Below are 17785 nucleotides of genomic sequence, written 5' to 3'. Positions count from 1 at the left end.
AATAACAAGAGAAAGATAATGTGTTACATACAAGGGAACCTCCGTGAGGCTCTAGGCAGATTTTTCAGCAGAAACTTTGGGCAGAGGATCTGGATAGACGTTTTTCCAAAGAAAACATCCAGATGGCCAACTGGCACGTGAAAAGATGCTCAATGTCGCTCATCACCTGGGAAGTGCAAATGGAAACCACAATGAGATATGACCTCGCACCTGTCACAACTGTCAGAATGGCTAGCATCAAATGACAAGAAATAGCAAGCATCGGTGAGGATGTGGAGAAAAGGGAACCCTGGTGCACTGTTGGTGGGGATATAAACTGGTGTGGCCACTGTGGAAAGCCAGTATGAAAGTTCTTCAAAAAAATTAAAAATAGAGCTACTGTATGATTCAGCAAGTCCACTTCCGGGTATTTATCCAACGAAAACAAGAATATTCATTTGAAAAGCTATCGGCACCTCCACGTTCATTGCATCAATATTTACAATAGCCAAGGCCTGGAAACAACCCAGGTGTCCACTGATGGATGAATGGATAAAAGAGGATATTATATATATATACATATATATATGTGTGTGTATATATATATATATATGTAACACATCATATGTATATAATGGAATGCTACTCAGCCACAAAAAAAAAGAAAAACAAACAAAAGAATGGAATCTTGCCACTTACAGTAACATGGGGGGACCTCGAGGGCATTATATCAAATGAGATAATGTCAAATGGAGAAAGAGATCCTGCCTACACAGTCCTGCCTTTATGTGGAATCTAAAAAAATAATCTCATAGATAACAGAGAACAGAATGGAGGTGGCCAATGGGATGGGGTGTCAGGGATGGGTAAAATGGGTATAGGGGTTGCAGGGATACAGACTTCAGTTCTAGAATAAATAAGTCCTGGGGATGTCAGGTCCAGCATGGTGACTACAGTCAATATCATAGTACGTATTGAAAGTTGCCAGAAAAGTAAATCTTAAAAGTTCTCATTGTCATAAGAAAAAAAGTCTAACTTTGTATGGTGACAGGTGGTACTAGATTTATGGTGGTGATCACATCGCGGTGCATACAAGTATTGAATCATTATGTTGTGCATCTTAAACTAACGTAGTGTTATATGTCTATTACACTTCAACTAAACAAATTTTAAGGAAAAAGGGTAAAATGTTTCCAAAAAGTCATCGGTGTAAGTGGATGCATAATATTGTTTTCCATTCTTGCAATAGTTAGGTTGTTTCCAGCTTTTTTTTTTTTTTGTCATAATTTGTATGCGTTGAATACCTGTGTACACAGATATTGGTCTCCATTTCCATCATTTTCCTCCTCGTTTTGCTGAAAAGGGACCAGAGCCAGAGAGAAGTTAGGGTGTTTGTTCAAATTCAGGCCACTTGAGAGGCAGAGCTGAGGCCAGAATGGTGGGCTCTAGACTCTCATCTTATGCTCTTATTCCTGATGTCACATTGGGTCCTGGGAACGGGTTTGTGAAGCCGACTGAAAAATCTTATTTTCATCAATTGACGGCTAAGGAAACCGTGTCTCAGGGGAAGGCATTGCTCAAGGTAACACGGGAACTCGATGTCAGGGCTGGCTTTGACCCAAGTCTCTGACTCCATGGCAAGTGCTTTTCCCACTGGATCCCGACTGCATTTCCGCCCTGTCCTTCTCGCTGGGGCAGAAAGCTAACCAGCACCTGGGCCTTTCTAGAGCGTGACTCAGGACTCCCAGGGCAGGAGTTTTGCGGATTCATGTGTTAGAAAAGTGGGCAGGACTGTGGTTTGCCCGTGTTTAAATGCCGTTTGCTGCCCAGGATCCTGTCTTGCGTTACACTCACCAGCCTTTCCCAGGAAGGATGGATTTCACGGGCCAGGCTCAAGCTGCCAGCCCTGTTTGTCTTGGCTCAGCATCTAGACCCAGCCTCAGAGTAGCCTCTGGACCTGCAAATTTCCTCTAGAACGGAGGCACCGGGCCCCAAAGTGGGGCATGGCTGAAATAGCCGCTTCCAGGGATGACTGTGACAAAGGACTCAAACTGGGTGGCTTAGAGCAACAGAACCTGGTTCTGGAGACTGGAAGTCCACAATCAGGCTGTCGGGGGGCCGTGCTGTCTCTGAAGCCACTAGGGGAGGATGCTTCCCTTCCTCTTCCAGCTCCTGGTGTTTGCCAGTGCTTGTTGGTGTTCACTGGCCTGTAGACCCGTCACTCCAACCTCGGCCTCTGCAGTCACAGGGACAGCTTCCCCCCTTGTGCCTTCACACTGTCTTCCCCCCACGCGTGTGTGTCTGGGTCCAGATTCCCCCCTTCATTTATTTTTTAAGATTTTCTTTATTTATTCATGAGAGACACAGAGAGAGGCAGAGACACAGGCAGAGGGAGAAGCAGGCTCCATGCAGGGAGCCCGATGCGGGACTCGATCCCGGGACCCTGGGATCACAACCTGAGCTGAAGGCAGATGCTCAACCGCTGAGCCTCCCAGGCGTCCCCAGATTTCCTTCTTTAATAAGCGCCCAGGTCGCCAGGGATTAGGGTCCACCCTAATGACCTCATTTCAACTTGATTACCTCTGTGAAGACTCTGTCTCCAAAAAAGTCACATTCTGAGGTAGTTGGCAGGGGTGGGTGGCCAAGACTTCGCATCTTTTTGCAGGGAGCACAATTCAACCCATAAGCGCTGGTGGCGTGGCCCTAGCTGAGGGGGCCGCGGGTCATGGACCACGTTAAATGCTGTTTAGGCCTCACCTCATTTCAGCCTCATACAGCCCTGTGAGTTGGGTGTGACTACGCCTATTTTATGGATGGGGAAACTGAGTCTCGGAACTACCCAAGGCTTCCCAACTAGTATGGAATTCACACTCCCCATGGCAACTTCTCAGCCCGAACTCTTAACCCCTGTGGTATCGTGTCCAGATTTGCTGAAAAGGGAGCACAGGTCACCCTCTCCATAAGGAGGCTTGTCCTCTCTGCGGCGATCACACACCACGTGCCCTTGTGGGGAGGTGACACCGGTCCAGCCGTGTCAGCTGTGATTATGCTGCCCTTCCCCTGGGGACTCTCTCTGCCGTCCCAGCTGTTGGCAAAGCTGCCTCCTCTATGGAGCCTTCTCGGATTTCCCCAACTGGGAGTGTTGAGCTCTGCCTCGAACGCCCACAGGGCTCTGTGGAGACTTGAAGGGAAATGATCACTTTCTGCCTCGCAGTTCCCTACCTGGCGGGGGTCTCTGCTCTCCCTTCCCAGCCCCGTGGCTAGCTCAGCGTCTCAGTAACATCACAGGTGTAAACGGAAGGACTCTGGCCAGCCAAAGACAAGACCCTTGGCCCCCGGGACCTGGGTCCTCAGAGCAGCAAGAGGTGCTGACCCCAATCGGCAGGACCCTGAGGCTTGGCCCAGGGCTTGGGGGTGGGAAGAGTGAGCGCAGGCTGGGGATGTGGTCAGGGCAGGCTTCCTGGGGGAGGTGGGGCCTGGGCTGTGCAGAGCTTCCGGCTGCGCAGGAGCCTGCCACTCATCCCATAAGTCTCCTTTAGGTCCCTCCTTCACCTGGCGAGCTCCCACACAACACGACTCCATGGCTGTCACCTCCTCTGGGGAGCCTTCCTGGATTCCCACTGCTCCTGCTCCCATAAGCCCTTTCAGTGTGTCCTAAACAGCACCGGGAGGTGGTCCCACTGCTGTCGGGGGTGGGGGGTCACTGAGTAAAGGGTCGCCGGGCGGTGGCCATGGCTGGAGGGGAGGTGGGGCTCTTGCCCAGGCTTCGGGGGGGAGATGGGAGTGGGGGACAAGAGAGGAATCGGGCTGGCCCCGAAACGCAGGGCCTCCTGGCGTGCTGTGTCCCCCCCCCAATCCGGGCAGGTGCAGGGACGCGTGTGCACCAGCAGCCAGGCTCACGGGGCCCTGCTCCTCCTAGGCCGCCCTGGCCGAGAGCTCGCGCTTGAAGGAGCAGCTGACCGCCCTGCAGCTGAAGAGAGACGTGCTGAGGAGCCTCTTCGGCCCCGACAGGGCCACGGCGCTCCTGGAGCAGGTGGCCGGCTCCGTGCGGGACAGGGACCTGCTGCACAACAGCCTCCTGCAGAGGAAGAGCAAGCTGCAGGTACGTGTCAGGCAGGGGGGTGGGGTGAGGGGCTCGCCACTGGGTGCCCTGGCCAGCCCTCGGGCCCCGGGCCTCGCTCCTCCCCACTAGGCTGGGTGCCACGGACGTGCCTGACTCCCAACTGCTGTCCTGCACACCAGCTCTCCCACCCCTGCCTCCCCACCCCTGCCCCCCACCTCTGCCTCCCCCACCAGCTCCCCCTACCCCTGCCTCCCTGACCCCTGCCTCCCTGAGCCCTGCCCCCCACACCTGCTCTGCACCCCTGCCTCCCCCACCAGCTCCCCCACCCCTGCCTCCCTGACCCCTGCCTCCCTGACCCCTGCCCCCCACCTCTGCCTCCCCAGCCAGCTCCCCCCACCCCTGCTTCCCTGACCACTGACCCCTGCCTCCCCATCCCTGCCTCCCCACCCCTGCCTCCCTGAGCCCTGCCCCCCACCCCTCCTCTGCACCCCTGCCTCCCCCACCAGCTCCCCCACCTCTGCCTCCCTGACCCTGCCTCCCTGAGCCCTGCCTCCCTGGCCCCTGCCCCCCACCCATGCCTCCCCCACCAGCTCCCCCACCTCTTGCCCCCCCAAGCCCCGTCTACACTGCTGTCAAACACAACCATCTTCTCCAGAGGGGTTGGTGGGAGGGGAGTCAAAGCAGAAAATGCAGAGAAAATCGCCTGTAGAATGTAAAGCACCCTAGACCCGAAAGCCAGTACTTTTAGGAGCACGTTTCTGGACGAGGAGCCTGAATCCGAGGCGCGAGGCGGCACGTGTGCGGAGTGTACTCTTTCGCGTGCCAAACGTGTGCTGAGCATCTGCTAACGTGACAACGTAGCTGTTGGCGGCGGGACCCTGAGAGGGGCCGGGCACTGGCTGAGAGCCTCCTTCCCGTCCAGGATCCCGTCCCCCCCCCCCCAGCAGACGGTCAGCAAACATCTTAGGGTTCGTGGGGCGGACGGTGTCGGCTGCAGCTCCACAGCCCGGCCTCTGTAGCCGGGAAGCAGCTATAAATGAGTGGCTGTGGCCGTGTCCCGATAAAGCTCTACAAAAACTGCCCTCTGGTGGGATCTGGTGCGTCTGTTAGGAGACGTCTGTCCTGTACCAGAGAGCAGAGCAACTGTCCCGTGAGGACAGCACGGAGATTCCAAGGAGGGCTCCGGGAAGGCTTCCCGGAGGAGGTGATGCCCGAGTGGGTATGAGCCGGCCAGGACAAGGCTGGGGAAAGAGCAGTGTGACTGTGAGTGGCCGGTTGTACAGGTGCCTGCGAGGACTTCTTCATTTCCATGCTGCCCATTCTGTGTCTCCGCAGAGCTTGCTGGCTCAGCACAGAGACTTTGGGGACGCTTTCCAACCCCTCCAGAAGAAGCTCTCGGACCTCCAAGCCAGGGTCCAAGCCGAGAACGGGTTTCGGCACGACCTTCCTGGGAAACAGGCCCAGCTCCTGAGGTTGCAGGTAAGGGCTTGGTGGGGCCCGGGTGGCCCTGCTCCGGGCTCCGCTGCGCCCAGAAGCAGCTCCCCTCCTGCGGCAGTGACTCGCAGCACAGCAGCCACCGGGCCCCTCACCTGAGCTCTGACCTTTCCTCCGAATCTCTGCTGATTTATCTGGTGGTTTCTGGCCTCTGCGGGACCTTTAGTACCTACGCACTGCTGATTCTCGAGCCCAGCAAAATGATGTTTACTCTGTGATTCCAAAGTCTAACGTTGGTATTTGGTATCATTTTTTTTTTTAATTGCTTTGCCAAGGGTTCCTAATGAGTACAGAGGCCTTCAGTTAAATCGTCGGATTTCGAAAGTGAGAATTAATGTTTTAAAACACAGGCAGACTATACACAGGCTGACTTGTCAGTACTTATCGGCTTGATAAGGAACTTGCGGGATTTTAAATGCGTGTGACACAAGTATCCTTTTATTTTTATTTTTTTTTTTTTACAAGTATCCTTTTAAGACTCGAGCGTAGCTCATGCATACATTGAGAGGGTGTGTCCCAATAAAACTATATTTACAAAACTTTTTTTTAATGGTGCATTTGGGGCCTTTGAAACTAAAGCTGGGGTGTGGTTCTTCATAGTGAGAGGTGGTCATGAAGTAAGAATTCAGATGGGAGTTTGACCCCCAGAGATACGTCCCAGGCTGGTGTCCTAGAGTATTTATGTCTCCTTTTAAAATTCTGAGAGGGGGCCCATCAGACAGCCATGTAGTGCAGCCACTGGGGTGGGGGAGCCTCATCATGAAGGGATCCTCCCCAGCTCACCCACTCAGAGGACCCCCTGCCCCACCACCACCCGATCAGCTCCCATGACAAGAGGCAAACAGGACAGCCTCACTCGCTCCTTTTCCTGCAGGGGCTGCAGGAAGAGGGCCTGGACCTGGGGGCACAGATGGAGGCCATGAGGCCTCTCATCCAGGGGAACCCCAGCCACCAGCACAAAATGGACCAGCTTTCCACCGACTACCAGGCCCTGCAGGGGTGTCTGGAGGTAAGCGGGGCGCCCGAGATCCTACACACAGCAGGTCTCTCTCTGCTTTTTCTTCTTCCTTTAGTCCTTCAAACCTTTCTATTTGTCTTTTCCCCTTCCTCTCTTCTCTCCCTCATTCATTCAGCCCATCATTATGCCCGGCAGTGTGCTGGGTCCTGAGGATGAAGGCAGCGCAGGGCCGGACAGCCAAAGCCCCTGCTCCCCCGGGGGCTTATATTCTAGTGGGTAGACAAGTCATGAGTCAGCAAAACAAGTTCGGATACAATTCCAGGTGTGCCAGGAGGCCAAGGAACAGAACAGGCTGCTCTCAGCACCCCGCACCCCAGCAGCTCCCGGGTGCAGCGGGCAGGTTCAAAGTTGCAGCACGGCCTCGGGGAGCCTCCCTGCAGTGCCCTCTAGCGGCCGCCCTGGGGGGGGGGCCTGGAGCCCTGGGAAGGGAACAGGGTGCAGGCGGCTCCCACACTGGCCCAGGACAGGTTTCCACCACCCATTCACACCGGGGCTGGGTCTGCATTTGCAACAAGTGCCCTGGGCTTGTAGGGCCGGCCCTCCAGTAGCCATGCCTCCAGAACACTTAGCCTAACAGGGTTCTCCACCCTATGGGGACCCGGCCTATTTTAACAACAAATATTCCCATGCCATCCCGAAAGTCATGGGTAGCGCGAGTTCCCCGCACAACTTAAAATTTAACGTAACGCCCTTCCTGTGATTGAGAAGAGAAAAGGAAAGTTAGACTAAAATGCTGTCTTTCATACTTGAAAGTAACTTGATAGTAACTTGGTTTTCCACGTAACTGCTTCTGGGAAGAGCATGCACCGTTCATGCTGGTGCAGGCACACCAGTCTGCTTGGTAAAAAGTTACCCGACGGCAAAATAATAATAAAATAATAAACTGGCTGGTTTATAATGTGAAAAATAGAATAAAATAAAATAAAATGCTGTCTTTCAACACGTGAGTTCTGAAAGCAGCCACAGGGAAGACGCGCCCCCTCTGGGTGGCAGCCACAAATGCCCCTGTTTTATGCGATTTTCTGAAATGTGAACAACCTTTGGTGAAGTTTCAATGAAACCAAAGCACAGCCTTCCATCCGTTGACGGAGTAGAGGCGTTCCTGGGAAGAGCAGTGTGTTTATTAGAACTGCAGAAAACCTCTATGTTTGTCCTTGAGCCAGGGAACGTCTCTGAGCTGGGGTCACGATCAGCAGGGTTTTCAGCACCGTGGATACCGGTAGGGTTCGGGGAAACCTTGTCGGCCATGGGGGGGACCTCCCACCCGATGGCAGCACCTGCGCCTCTCACTGTATCTGCAGGGGTCACCCCTGCGCCATCGTCGTCACAGCAACCACAGCAGCTCCACCTGCACAAGCCCGTTGGTCTAAGTGAGGCATCAGGTCTAGATGAACTGATTTAACTCCCCTTAATAAATTAGCCACTAGCGGTCTCAGGGTCGAGGTGGGGGCCTAGAGAAATAAGAATCACTGTCCCTGCTGCGTGGGAGCCCATGGAGCCCAGAGAAACACCAAACATCAGCTTTAATGCCTGCATCAAATGATGCATGAGCTCGATCGTGATAATAAGTAGAAGCAGCATTAACTGAGCATGATTAGCAGTTGCAGGATGTTGATATTCAAATTCTCTCATGCCTCTTCATTTATTGTCTAAATATATATTTCTTTTTTTAATAAATTCATTTTTTATTGGTGTTCAATTTGCCAACATACAGAATAACACCCAGTGCTCATCCCGTCAAGTGCCCCCCTCAGTGCCCGCCACCCAGTCACCCCCACCCCCTGCCCACCTCCCCTTCCACCACTCCTAGTTCATTTCCCAGAGTTAGGAGTCTTTCATGTTCAGAACCTGAACATAAATATATATTTCTTCAAAGAAGTATTGCCCCTCCTTTTATTACTGCGGTACTTAGGGCTTTTTAAATCTAAGAAATTCTAATAAGTCCTCCCACAGCCCAGGCGATCCTCCTGTCTCCCCTGGGGGCGGGGGCACATACCCCACTATGCAACCCAAGGCCATTGAAGGCACACAGGACAGGAGGGGTGGTGGTAGCGAGAGTGCGGAGAAGTGGAGTCTTAGGCAATTGCTGAGGCTCCCATCCCTGGTTTGTTGCAGAAAGATGGGACGCACCGTCTCTGTGTCCCCAGCTCTAGTGGGCCTGGCGTCCAGTGGTGTCAGCCAGTGTCTGGAATGCAGGAGGGCAGGGCCTGTGGTGGCCTGGGGAGAGATCATAGAGAGCTCCTGAGGTCTGGTCTGCGGTGGGCTGAGAGGGAAGCCTCGGAGGGCCCCAGGTTGGGTGACCAGGAGGACAGGCGCCCTCCTTTCCTGAATACAGAGAAGAAGATAGGCCCCAGCCTCAGAGAGCTGAGTGGCTGACCCAGAGGAGAGGGGAAAAAAAAGCAAGACCATTTTCAAACACTGTCAACGTATAAACCTATATAGAAAAAGCAAACATCTAAGTGGGCAATTTGATGGATTTTAAAAAACTGAACCCGTCCGTATTACCGGCACCCGGATCATGACCCAGAATACTGCTGGCTCCCCCAGGCCCCCAGAGCCCCTCCTGCCCCCGGCAATCACTGCCCACTACTCCTGGTCCCTGAAAGTAACCCTGACTTTCGACGTGGAACACCATGCATTGGGTTTGCCTGATTTTATACCTTATTTTAATGTTTTCTTTTGTGTCTGGCTTCTAGCTGTCCACATGTTGGCTGGAAAGTCATTCATAATGTTGTATTAGATTACTGCACAGATTGCTCGTTCTTGCTGCTGTAAAATATTCCATTGTCTGAATATACGTCATCGTATTTATCCATACTTCTGTTGATGGGCACTTGGGTAGTTTCCAGTTTGGGGCTGTTATGAGCAGCACCACACGCATGCCATTGGGTGACAGTATGTTTGTGTCTGTTACGTACACGCTCAGAGGTGAAATGGTTGTGTCAGAGGGATGTCTGTGCTCAGTTTTAGTAGATACTGACCTATGGTTTTCCCAAAAGGTGTATGATTTATTCTCACAGCGGTGGTGGACAGGAGCTCCGATGGCCCACACCCTCATCCAGGCAGGGAACTGTCTATAAAAGATAAGACAGGCTCAGAGATACTTTCAACCAGAGCTGGTCTTTCCAGAATAAATTCCCTGTACTGTGCAGAAGAGGACTAGCCTCTTGTGTTCCTGCTGGGCGGGGGGCCATGGGGCACATCTTGCCCGGGGGCAGGTCCGGGGGTCCTGCAGGATGGAGTGGTGCCCACAGCACTCAGGGTGCCTTGGGCCCCCCTGCCCGGGGGCTGTGCTACAGGACCTCACGGACAGGTGCCAGCAGAGCGTGCAGGAACATTGTGTCTTCAGCCACGAGCTGCTGGAGCTGCAGCAGTGGATCACCATGGTCACCCAGAAGCTAGAGTCACACCAGGAGGAGGCAGGCCCGTGGGACGCCCAGTCCCGAGAGGTGCAAGTCGAGGTAAGGTGTCTTTCCCCAGGGAGATGCCGGTTGCAGCTCACTTGCAGCTCAGAAAGCAGACTTGGGAGGCCAAAGATGCCATACTGGGGAGCAGAGACCCCTGCCCCGAGAGCTCACTGTGTGTGTGCGTGTGTGCACACATGTGTGTCCTTTAGAGGCTGCTGGCTGAATTCCCGGAGAAGGAGGCCCAGCTGGCCCTGGTGGAAGCCCACGGCCAGCTGGTGATGAAGAAGTCTTCTCCAGAAGGGGCCGCTGTGGTCCAGGAGGAGCTGAAGGAACTGGCGACATCGTGGCAGGCCCTGAGGCTGCTGGAGGAAAGCCTGCTGAGGTGAGGGTCCCTGGCTCTGAGCCTGCTCTCGGGTGACACCCCTTTCCATCCAGAGAGGAGCTCAGCGGTCCCCGTGGAACAGGTGCCTGGCGTTCTGCTGTGTGCCAAGCGCGGTACCAGGCGCCTCCGTGCGTCTCCGGTCTGGCCCAAGGGTGATTCTAGCAGGAGCAGTAGGAGCAGGGAAGTGTCCCGCTTGGGGGTTAGCCTGCAGCCCTCCCCCGCATCAATGGGTACATGCACTTTAATGACAGGGTCACGTAGGTCTCAAGTAGGAAGCTGGAAATATATGTGCCCAGGGAACGTTCCAGCAAACCCAAAGGATTGACTCCTACCCTGTGATGCCCCAATTCTGTTACCTCTGTGACCTGACGAGTCCCCATCACATCACCGCGGGGCCTGGGCCGTTTGTCTCCTCAGCCTCATCAGAAACCAGCAGCTGCAGAGGACGGAAGTGGATTCGGGGAAGAAGATGATTTTCACCAACAACATCCCAAAGGCCGGGTTTGTCATCGATCCCACGAATCCTGTTTCCAGGCATCCCCGTCAGGTGCGTCTACCCGGTGGGGCTTCCAGGGGGAGACCGGGGCCCGCGTCAGTGACGGGGGTTGGTCTTCAACAAAGCCTCCCTCCCTGCCTGGGGCCACACACACAGCTCAGGACTCGGCGGCCGTGTCCCCTCCCGGGTGAACCTGCCCCTGTTCCTTGTACCACCGCGCAGAGGGCCACAGAGACCCCAGACCCAGGAGGCCACGGGGAAGGTCAGGGGCGTCCCTTGGATGGACAGGCCCTCACCCCTCAGAAACAGTAGCAGGTGGCCCCGCAGGGTGAGAGCTGCCAGCTGGCCCCAGATTGCAAACTGAAATCTTGCAGGGTGGGCACATTTCTTTTTATGCCATAAGCTGTATTTTTTTCAAATATGCCTTGTGTCCATCCCTCTTTCTGATGGCTTTTAAAGAAAGGAACCACAGTGAAAAGATGTTCCTTTCTCGTGCTTCAAAAACCACACGCCGGCTCTCATCCTGCCCCTTATTCTTGTATTACCCCAAATCACCGGCCGAGGGTCGCTGTGCTCTGAGCTCTGCGCTCAGGGCCGGGGTACAGCTCTGAGTGGAGCGGAAGCGCTTCGAACCCGCAGGAACTTCCACTCCAGCGCAGAGCCTTTCACACTGCAGGGCGCCCCAGGTGTAGGAAAATGCAGATTCTGCTTCGGCAGGGCCCAGGACTCTGCATTTCCCGGAGCTCGCGGTGGTGCCCATGCGGCCCACGCTGCGAGGAGCAAGGAAGTAGGAACCACAGGCAGTGAAGCGAGGGTTCGCAGAGAGCGCGGTGGGCAAGGGCAGAGGGGCAGACGCCGTAGGAGCGGCTGCAGAGGGATCGGGACCCAGTTCTGGGCCAGCAAAGTCCTCCCGGGAAAAACGAACGGTCAGGACAATCGTCGTGGCAGAGCAGGAGTCGAGGAGAAGAGAGGAGGGCTGCGTGCCGTGCAGAGGAGACAGCGAGTGTGCGGAGGCGCAGAGGGAGACCACACGAGCGCCAGGGGCCAAGGCTTGTCTGCGGCTCAGGCTTGGGGTGAGGCAGGGCCGGAATCTGGGCCCTCCGACCACACCGAGGACTCGGCTGAACGGCCCTGCATTTTGGACAGCTCACTCTGGCCACAGAGCCCGGGGGTGGGGGACACGCAGAGCAGAGGGTGACCACCGTTATAGCCATCCCGGTTAGGAATGGGGGTGGCTGCCCCCAGGAGACCAGCAGGTGACCGCGATGATCCCTTGTTGCAGCTCCTGCAGCTTGGGGCTGAAAGCACAGTGTCCCTGCATGTCTGCTGGCACCTGTGTCCTGCGGCACAGCCCCGGGGGCCCTGAGTATGGGCCGAGGCAGAGACCCTGGACCACCCCAACCCCACAGGATCCCCAGGGCCAAATCAGAATGCAACTCCTAAGGTGGCCACACTGAATGGAGAGCCGAGCCTCCTCCCCCCAGGCCTCTCGCACCTCCTTTGAGCATCCTGGGCTCCCTGCGTCACCGCAGACCCCCAAGACGCGGGGCCGTGGGGCCAGTAGGCTGTGTTCACCTCTGATGCGTTGGTCGTGCTGTGCGTGTCTGCAGGCGAATCTGCTCCAGGGAGAGGGCGGCCGTGAAGGTTTCTCCCGGCTCCTGAGGGACTTTGAGCAGTGGCTGGAGGTGGAAAACACTAAGCTGGTTAGAATCATCGCAATGAGGATGGCCACAGCCAAGGATCTGAAGACCAGGGAAACGAAGCTACGGGTATGTTCCCACGGGAAGGCCCTTCTTCTTCCACAGAGTTTGCCTCCCGGGTTATGTTTGCTACCAGAGAGTTCTTAAAAAATAAATAAATAAATAAAACAAAAACAAAAACAAAAAACAATCACACACATGGCTTATGAGCCATTTTCCCGTGTGTATAAATAATAGTTCCTTTTTTAAAAGATGTTATTTATTTATTCATAAGAGACACACAGAGGGAGGCAGAGACACAGGTAGAGGGAGAAGCAGGCTCCTCGCAGGGAGCCCGATGTGGGAATCGATCCCGGGTCTCCGGGATCAGGCCCTGAGCCAAAGGTAGACGCTCAACCTCGGAGCCACCCAGCTGCCCCTAAATAATAGCTCTTAAGCTTTTTTGGTTCACATATTTTAGAAAAGCTTTAGAAGAACCATTCATTCATTGAGCCTACTTCTGTATTCCCCAACTTGAAACATATCACTACTAACCGCCGCTCTGATACCAGCTAGCTATTGCTGCGTAACAAACCATTACAACAGTTGGTGGCTTCACACAGCACATGTTTATTTAATTCATGATTCTGAGGGTTGCCAGTTTAGGCTGAGCCCGTGTGGGCAATGCTTCTGGTCTTGGCTGGGCTCCCTGATTTGCCATCAGTTATAGGTCGGCTGGGTGGGCTCTCCTTCTGGGAGTTGGCGGGCTGCTGGGGATGGGCATGAGATGGACCACACATCTCTCATTGTCTTGTGGGGCAGCTCAAGGCTTCTGAGGCCTAGAGGATGAACTGGCACATTACTTCCCCTGTATTCTGTTGGACGAAGAAGATCACAAGGCCAAGCCAGATTCACAGGGAGGGAAAACAGACTCCACCTCTTTATGGGAAGGACTCAAGGTCATATTGCAAAGGGCATAGATATGGGAGGGGGGAGGCGGGATGGGGGCATTGTGGCCATTTTTGCAATCCTTCTACCCCAACTCTTCTTCCTCCTTCACTCCCACATCTAATTAGTCCTCCAGCCCTCCTGAATGTCACCTCTGGGATGTTTTTCTGTGCCCTCTTGCTACCACTATTAATCTAGATACTTAACCATTTCTGACCTTGATTATGGCAATCAGCTCCAGCTGGCCTCCTTTCTTCCTGTTGGGCTCCCATCCAGGTCACTGTTCACTCTGCAGCCAGAGTGCCCTTCAGCATCATAAACCTGACTCTGTCCTTCCCCTGATAAAACCTTTCAGGATAGAGTCCAACCCCCGGCCCCCAACCCTGAGCATATTACATGAGGTCATTCTCAACCAGGCCCCAGCCTACCCCCCTTTTTTTCTTATTTCTCTACAGTTTTACTATGAAATGTTACGGTTTAGATTTCTTTTCATTTCTCTTACTTGGGATTCATCTGAATTCTGAAATCTGTGGTCTAGAGTCTTTTGGGAAAATTCTCTGATATTGTCTCTTTCCTATTCCCTCTTCCTTGTCCCCCCTCTCCTCTCCTTCCATGATGCTGCTTAAACGTGATATTCTTTCTCCCTGTGGGCTCTATGTCTCCTACTTTCTCTTGTGTCTTGTTAGTCCTCTGGTCTCTTCCCGTTGGCATTTTCTTTTTTTTTTCTTTTTATTAAAATATTATTTCAAAGAAAAGGTTTATTAAATTAGACATGTACTTATAAGGCTACAATTTTTTACCTTGTTATATATTTTTTTATCAACTATTTTTTTTTTTTGCTACAATTAAAAGAAGTTCAAATATTTTTGTTTCTCTGATCCCAAAGTCACTCCCAGTCCATACAATGTTTGGCAAAACAAAATTTGTCTACACAATTTCAACATAGTATTTGCAAACTACCCTGTTATATTTTAAATATAGTTTTAGCACTTCACTGTATTCCTAATTGCATAAAATGCATATTCCAGTATATATTCCTTTAGGGAGATTTTGTTAGCCAAAGCAAAATGATGAGAGGCATGATGATGTAGATAAATTGGTAATGACAGATACATTTTTTCTGAATTCTCATGAAAAAGAGACCATAAATAAGACTCTAGGGAATGGTAAGCATTATGCATAAATCATCTTTCTTAGTCCTTTATTCTATAAGTTTTATAAAGCTAGGTAATATTTCTTCAATACACCAGTCTATAACTGAGTTCGGGCTTAAGGAAAATACCCAAACCTCTATCGGAACTACAGTGCTACCTATAGTTTTCGTCAGTGGGAAGATATTGTGTCGATTTTAATCTGTATTTATTTATATTGGATTTTTTTTAAATAAAAGATTATCCCTTTTGTTTCTTTTGGATTAAATGACTTAGCCCTTTTTTGTGTATGTTTTCTAGATGTTCATGTTTATGTGAATAAATACCAATAGTATAATTTAAATGAGAGAACATGCATTCTTATATGTCATATTTTTCATATAATTGAAAACTGCCATTCTTGAACTGAAAAATGTCTTCCAGTTCATTAACAAATGGTAAGCTGAAATTTATATGTAATACATTTTTTTACATAGATTGTTGGCATTTTCTACTGTACCTTCCAGTTTACTAATTCTCTCTGTAGCTGTGTCTCATTCACTATTACGTGCGTCTGTTACGCCTTTAACTTTTGATACTGTATTCCCCAGTTCTAAAATTTCTACCCAATTTTCTTGAAATACCACTGTGTTACTTTGTGTAGCTTCCAGTTCCCTGCTGAACTTTTTAAGCCTGGCTTTTAATTCTTCAAGCACGGTAAACAGAGCTGTTCTACTGAGTGTGTGTAATAATTCTAATATCTTGAGTCATTTTAGGAGCATTTCCTCTGTGTGTTATTTCTCCCTGTTCTTGTTGTTGGAGTCTTGCTTGTTTGGAGCTACTTTTGATTGTGTGCCAGGCATTGTGTTTGACAAACTAGATATAGGGTTAATTTGAGATTAAGGATCATCTCTTCTCCAGAGAGGATTTTGTTTGTGGCTGCCAGGCAAGGAGGCCTTTATTGTTCTGAAACCAGTGGATCCAAGTTCAGAGTTGGAGGCTCCCTGCACCCCTGATGACTTGGAGCTGGACTGCAGTGCACATAGGGTGTGAGCTTATTTCTGATTCACCTTTAAGAGTCTCAGCCACAGGGGAAGCAGGTTATGAGAGTCTCCACCTCTGCAGAGCCCAGACCTTGACCTTTGTCTCCATAGCCCTGTGGGGCTGGCAAAAGCATGATCTGTTTCACAACTGTTTCTTCCAGATTGACAAAAGCAGGCCTGAACACTGGCTTTACTTCCTTTCCTGGGTTTTAGCCTGAGGTGCCTCTCTCTCTTGCTAACTCTTTGATGCCCTTTAAGTGTTTTTAATACTTTGTCCTCAGTGACAGGTTTGGTCCAACTACCATAGTCAATTTGACTATGACCAGAAGGTCCTCCCTACATACCTCCTACCTCACATTTGGCCACAGCTCACACTTCTTGCCACCACTGCCAACTCCAGCCATATCAGAGGTGACTTGCAATTGCCCCAGGTTAAGCCCCCTTACTCTTGTAGAGCTTACATTCTAGTGGGTTCTGTGAAGCTAAGCAAACTGCCCATATCGCATTACGAGTAGGATGGGGTGAAAGTAGGCTACAAAGCCAGAATTTAGACCCACATGCTCAGAGTTAGAGCTCCACTCATAACCCCACATCACTGCCCCTTGGGAGTCCTGATGATGAAAGGTGCCATCCTGGGGTGACACAGTACTATATTTGGATAGAAACATCTGTCCAATCCCAATAGCACTCTGTCAGGCTTAAACATGCCAACAGAAAAGCATGTTCATCAATGGTAGCTTTTATAATGATGGCAACTCTTATGTCAAGCGCTCCGGAGGACTTGGTTCTAGAATGTCAGAAATGGAAATGACCGTGGAGGTCAGCAGTGCAGCTGTGCCTTTTCCCCACAGGAGCTGGAGACTCGGGTACCAGAAGGTCAGCAACTCTTCGAGGACCTCCTTCATCTCGGGCCAGCAAGGGGGACCTCAGACGAACTGGAAGACCTGCGTTACCGGTGGATGCTGTACAAGTCCAAACTCAAGGACTCTGGCTACCTGCTGGTAGGTGCTGAGGAAGCCCAGGTCCTGGGCTCCAGGGGTGGGACTCTGGCTGAGCCTGGGCTCATCTGGGGAGACTTCGCTGGGCCACACGCACTCTGCCCTGTGCCTCCACTCACCAGACTGAGGTGACCACTCCAAGAGAGGCGACAGAGGCTCACAGGTCCTAGGTGCTTGGCTTGCGAGGTGTCATGTGGCCATCTTGCCACCCCTTGTGGCCGATGCTCCAGGAGTGACGGCAGTAGCCATCATGTTAATGTTCGGGGAGCACTTCGGCATCTAGCGAGTTGAAACCTTCAGGACCCCGTTTAGTCCTTACGGCAGAGTCACCATCTCCAGTCTCTAAAGGGAGAGCCGAGACTCTGAGAATCCCAACTCCTGGGGTCACGGAGTAGAGCCAGCACTGAGCACGCCCCGCTGTGGAAGGCGCGATAGAGGAGAGTGCTCCCCCGGGGCCCTGGGATCCAGCCCTGCTCCTCCACTCCTTCGCTCTAGATGCAGAACAAGTGCCTTCCCCTTTTGTGTCCCCGTGTCCACCCTAAGCAAAACAATAGCAATAGCCATGAGAGGCTTTGCGACATGCGATGTCCTCATAAGAACCCTATAAAGGAGGTACTCTTGTTATTCCCTAATAAGCAATGGGGGAAACTGAGGCTCAAGGGTTAGCTCGCGATGGGGGGCTGTTTGAGATGGCCTCCGAGGGCCCCTTGGGCCCTCAGACCCCAGATGCCAAGCGTCCAAGCCAGCTCAGCGGTCCCCGCAGCAGCTGTCCTGGCCACTAGGTGTCAGCGCAGCCCCGGCCAGGTGGCCCCGGCCCAGGCCTTCCCAGACGGAATCCCACCTGGGCCTGCAGTGCGTTAAAAAGCTCATTAAATCGAATCACCTGCTGGTTCAGCCTATCCAGATGACCAGAAGTTTTAAAGAAACATTCCCCTGACAGAACGAATATTCCATTACAGGCTCTGTTGGGATTTGAGTTTCACTCACTTAACGTCTTTTTTCCCCTTTTCCTCTCCTTCCCGAAAATAACAGACACAGAGTTCTCCAGGGGAGCCGACCGGATTCCAAAAGGTACGGTGTCTGCCATCTGTTCCACACGCTAGAGGGCAGGGCGTCTGGAGGTTGGTAGGCCTGCGATGCTGAAGCCG

The 17785-nt window shown here is 52.3% G+C and overlaps 1 protein-coding gene across 6 annotated transcripts in view; it reads left to right on the top strand.

The window, feature by feature from the left end:
• The window catches only part of SYNE3 (spectrin repeat containing nuclear envelope family member 3), a 106847-nt gene that overhangs the window by 66522 nt on the left and 22540 nt on the right, over positions 1-17785 (top strand). For all 6 annotated transcript variants that reach the window (XM_038545654.1, XM_038545649.1, XM_038545653.1 and 3 more), the window contains 9 exons: positions 3899-4081; positions 5378-5521; positions 6411-6545; positions 9854-10015; positions 10171-10343; positions 10761-10890; positions 12450-12608; positions 16491-16640; positions 17670-17708. In XM_038545654.1, the coding sequence (XP_038401582.1) occupies positions 3899-4081; positions 5378-5521; positions 6411-6545; positions 9854-10015; positions 10171-10343; positions 10761-10890; positions 12450-12608; positions 16491-16640; positions 17670-17708 (1275 nt within the window). The remainder of the gene's footprint in view (positions 1-3898; positions 4082-5377; positions 5522-6410; positions 6546-9853; positions 10016-10170; positions 10344-10760; positions 10891-12449; positions 12609-16490; positions 16641-17669; positions 17709-17785) is intronic.

The sequence above is a fragment of the Canis lupus genome, chromosome 8 (genome assembly GCF_011100685.1).
Source record: "Canis lupus familiaris isolate Mischka breed German Shepherd chromosome 8, alternate assembly UU_Cfam_GSD_1.0, whole genome shotgun sequence".
NCBI classification, from domain to species: Eukaryota; Metazoa; Chordata; class Mammalia; order Carnivora; family Canidae; genus Canis; species Canis lupus.
This window is presented reverse-complemented; position numbering and strand designations above follow the sequence as displayed.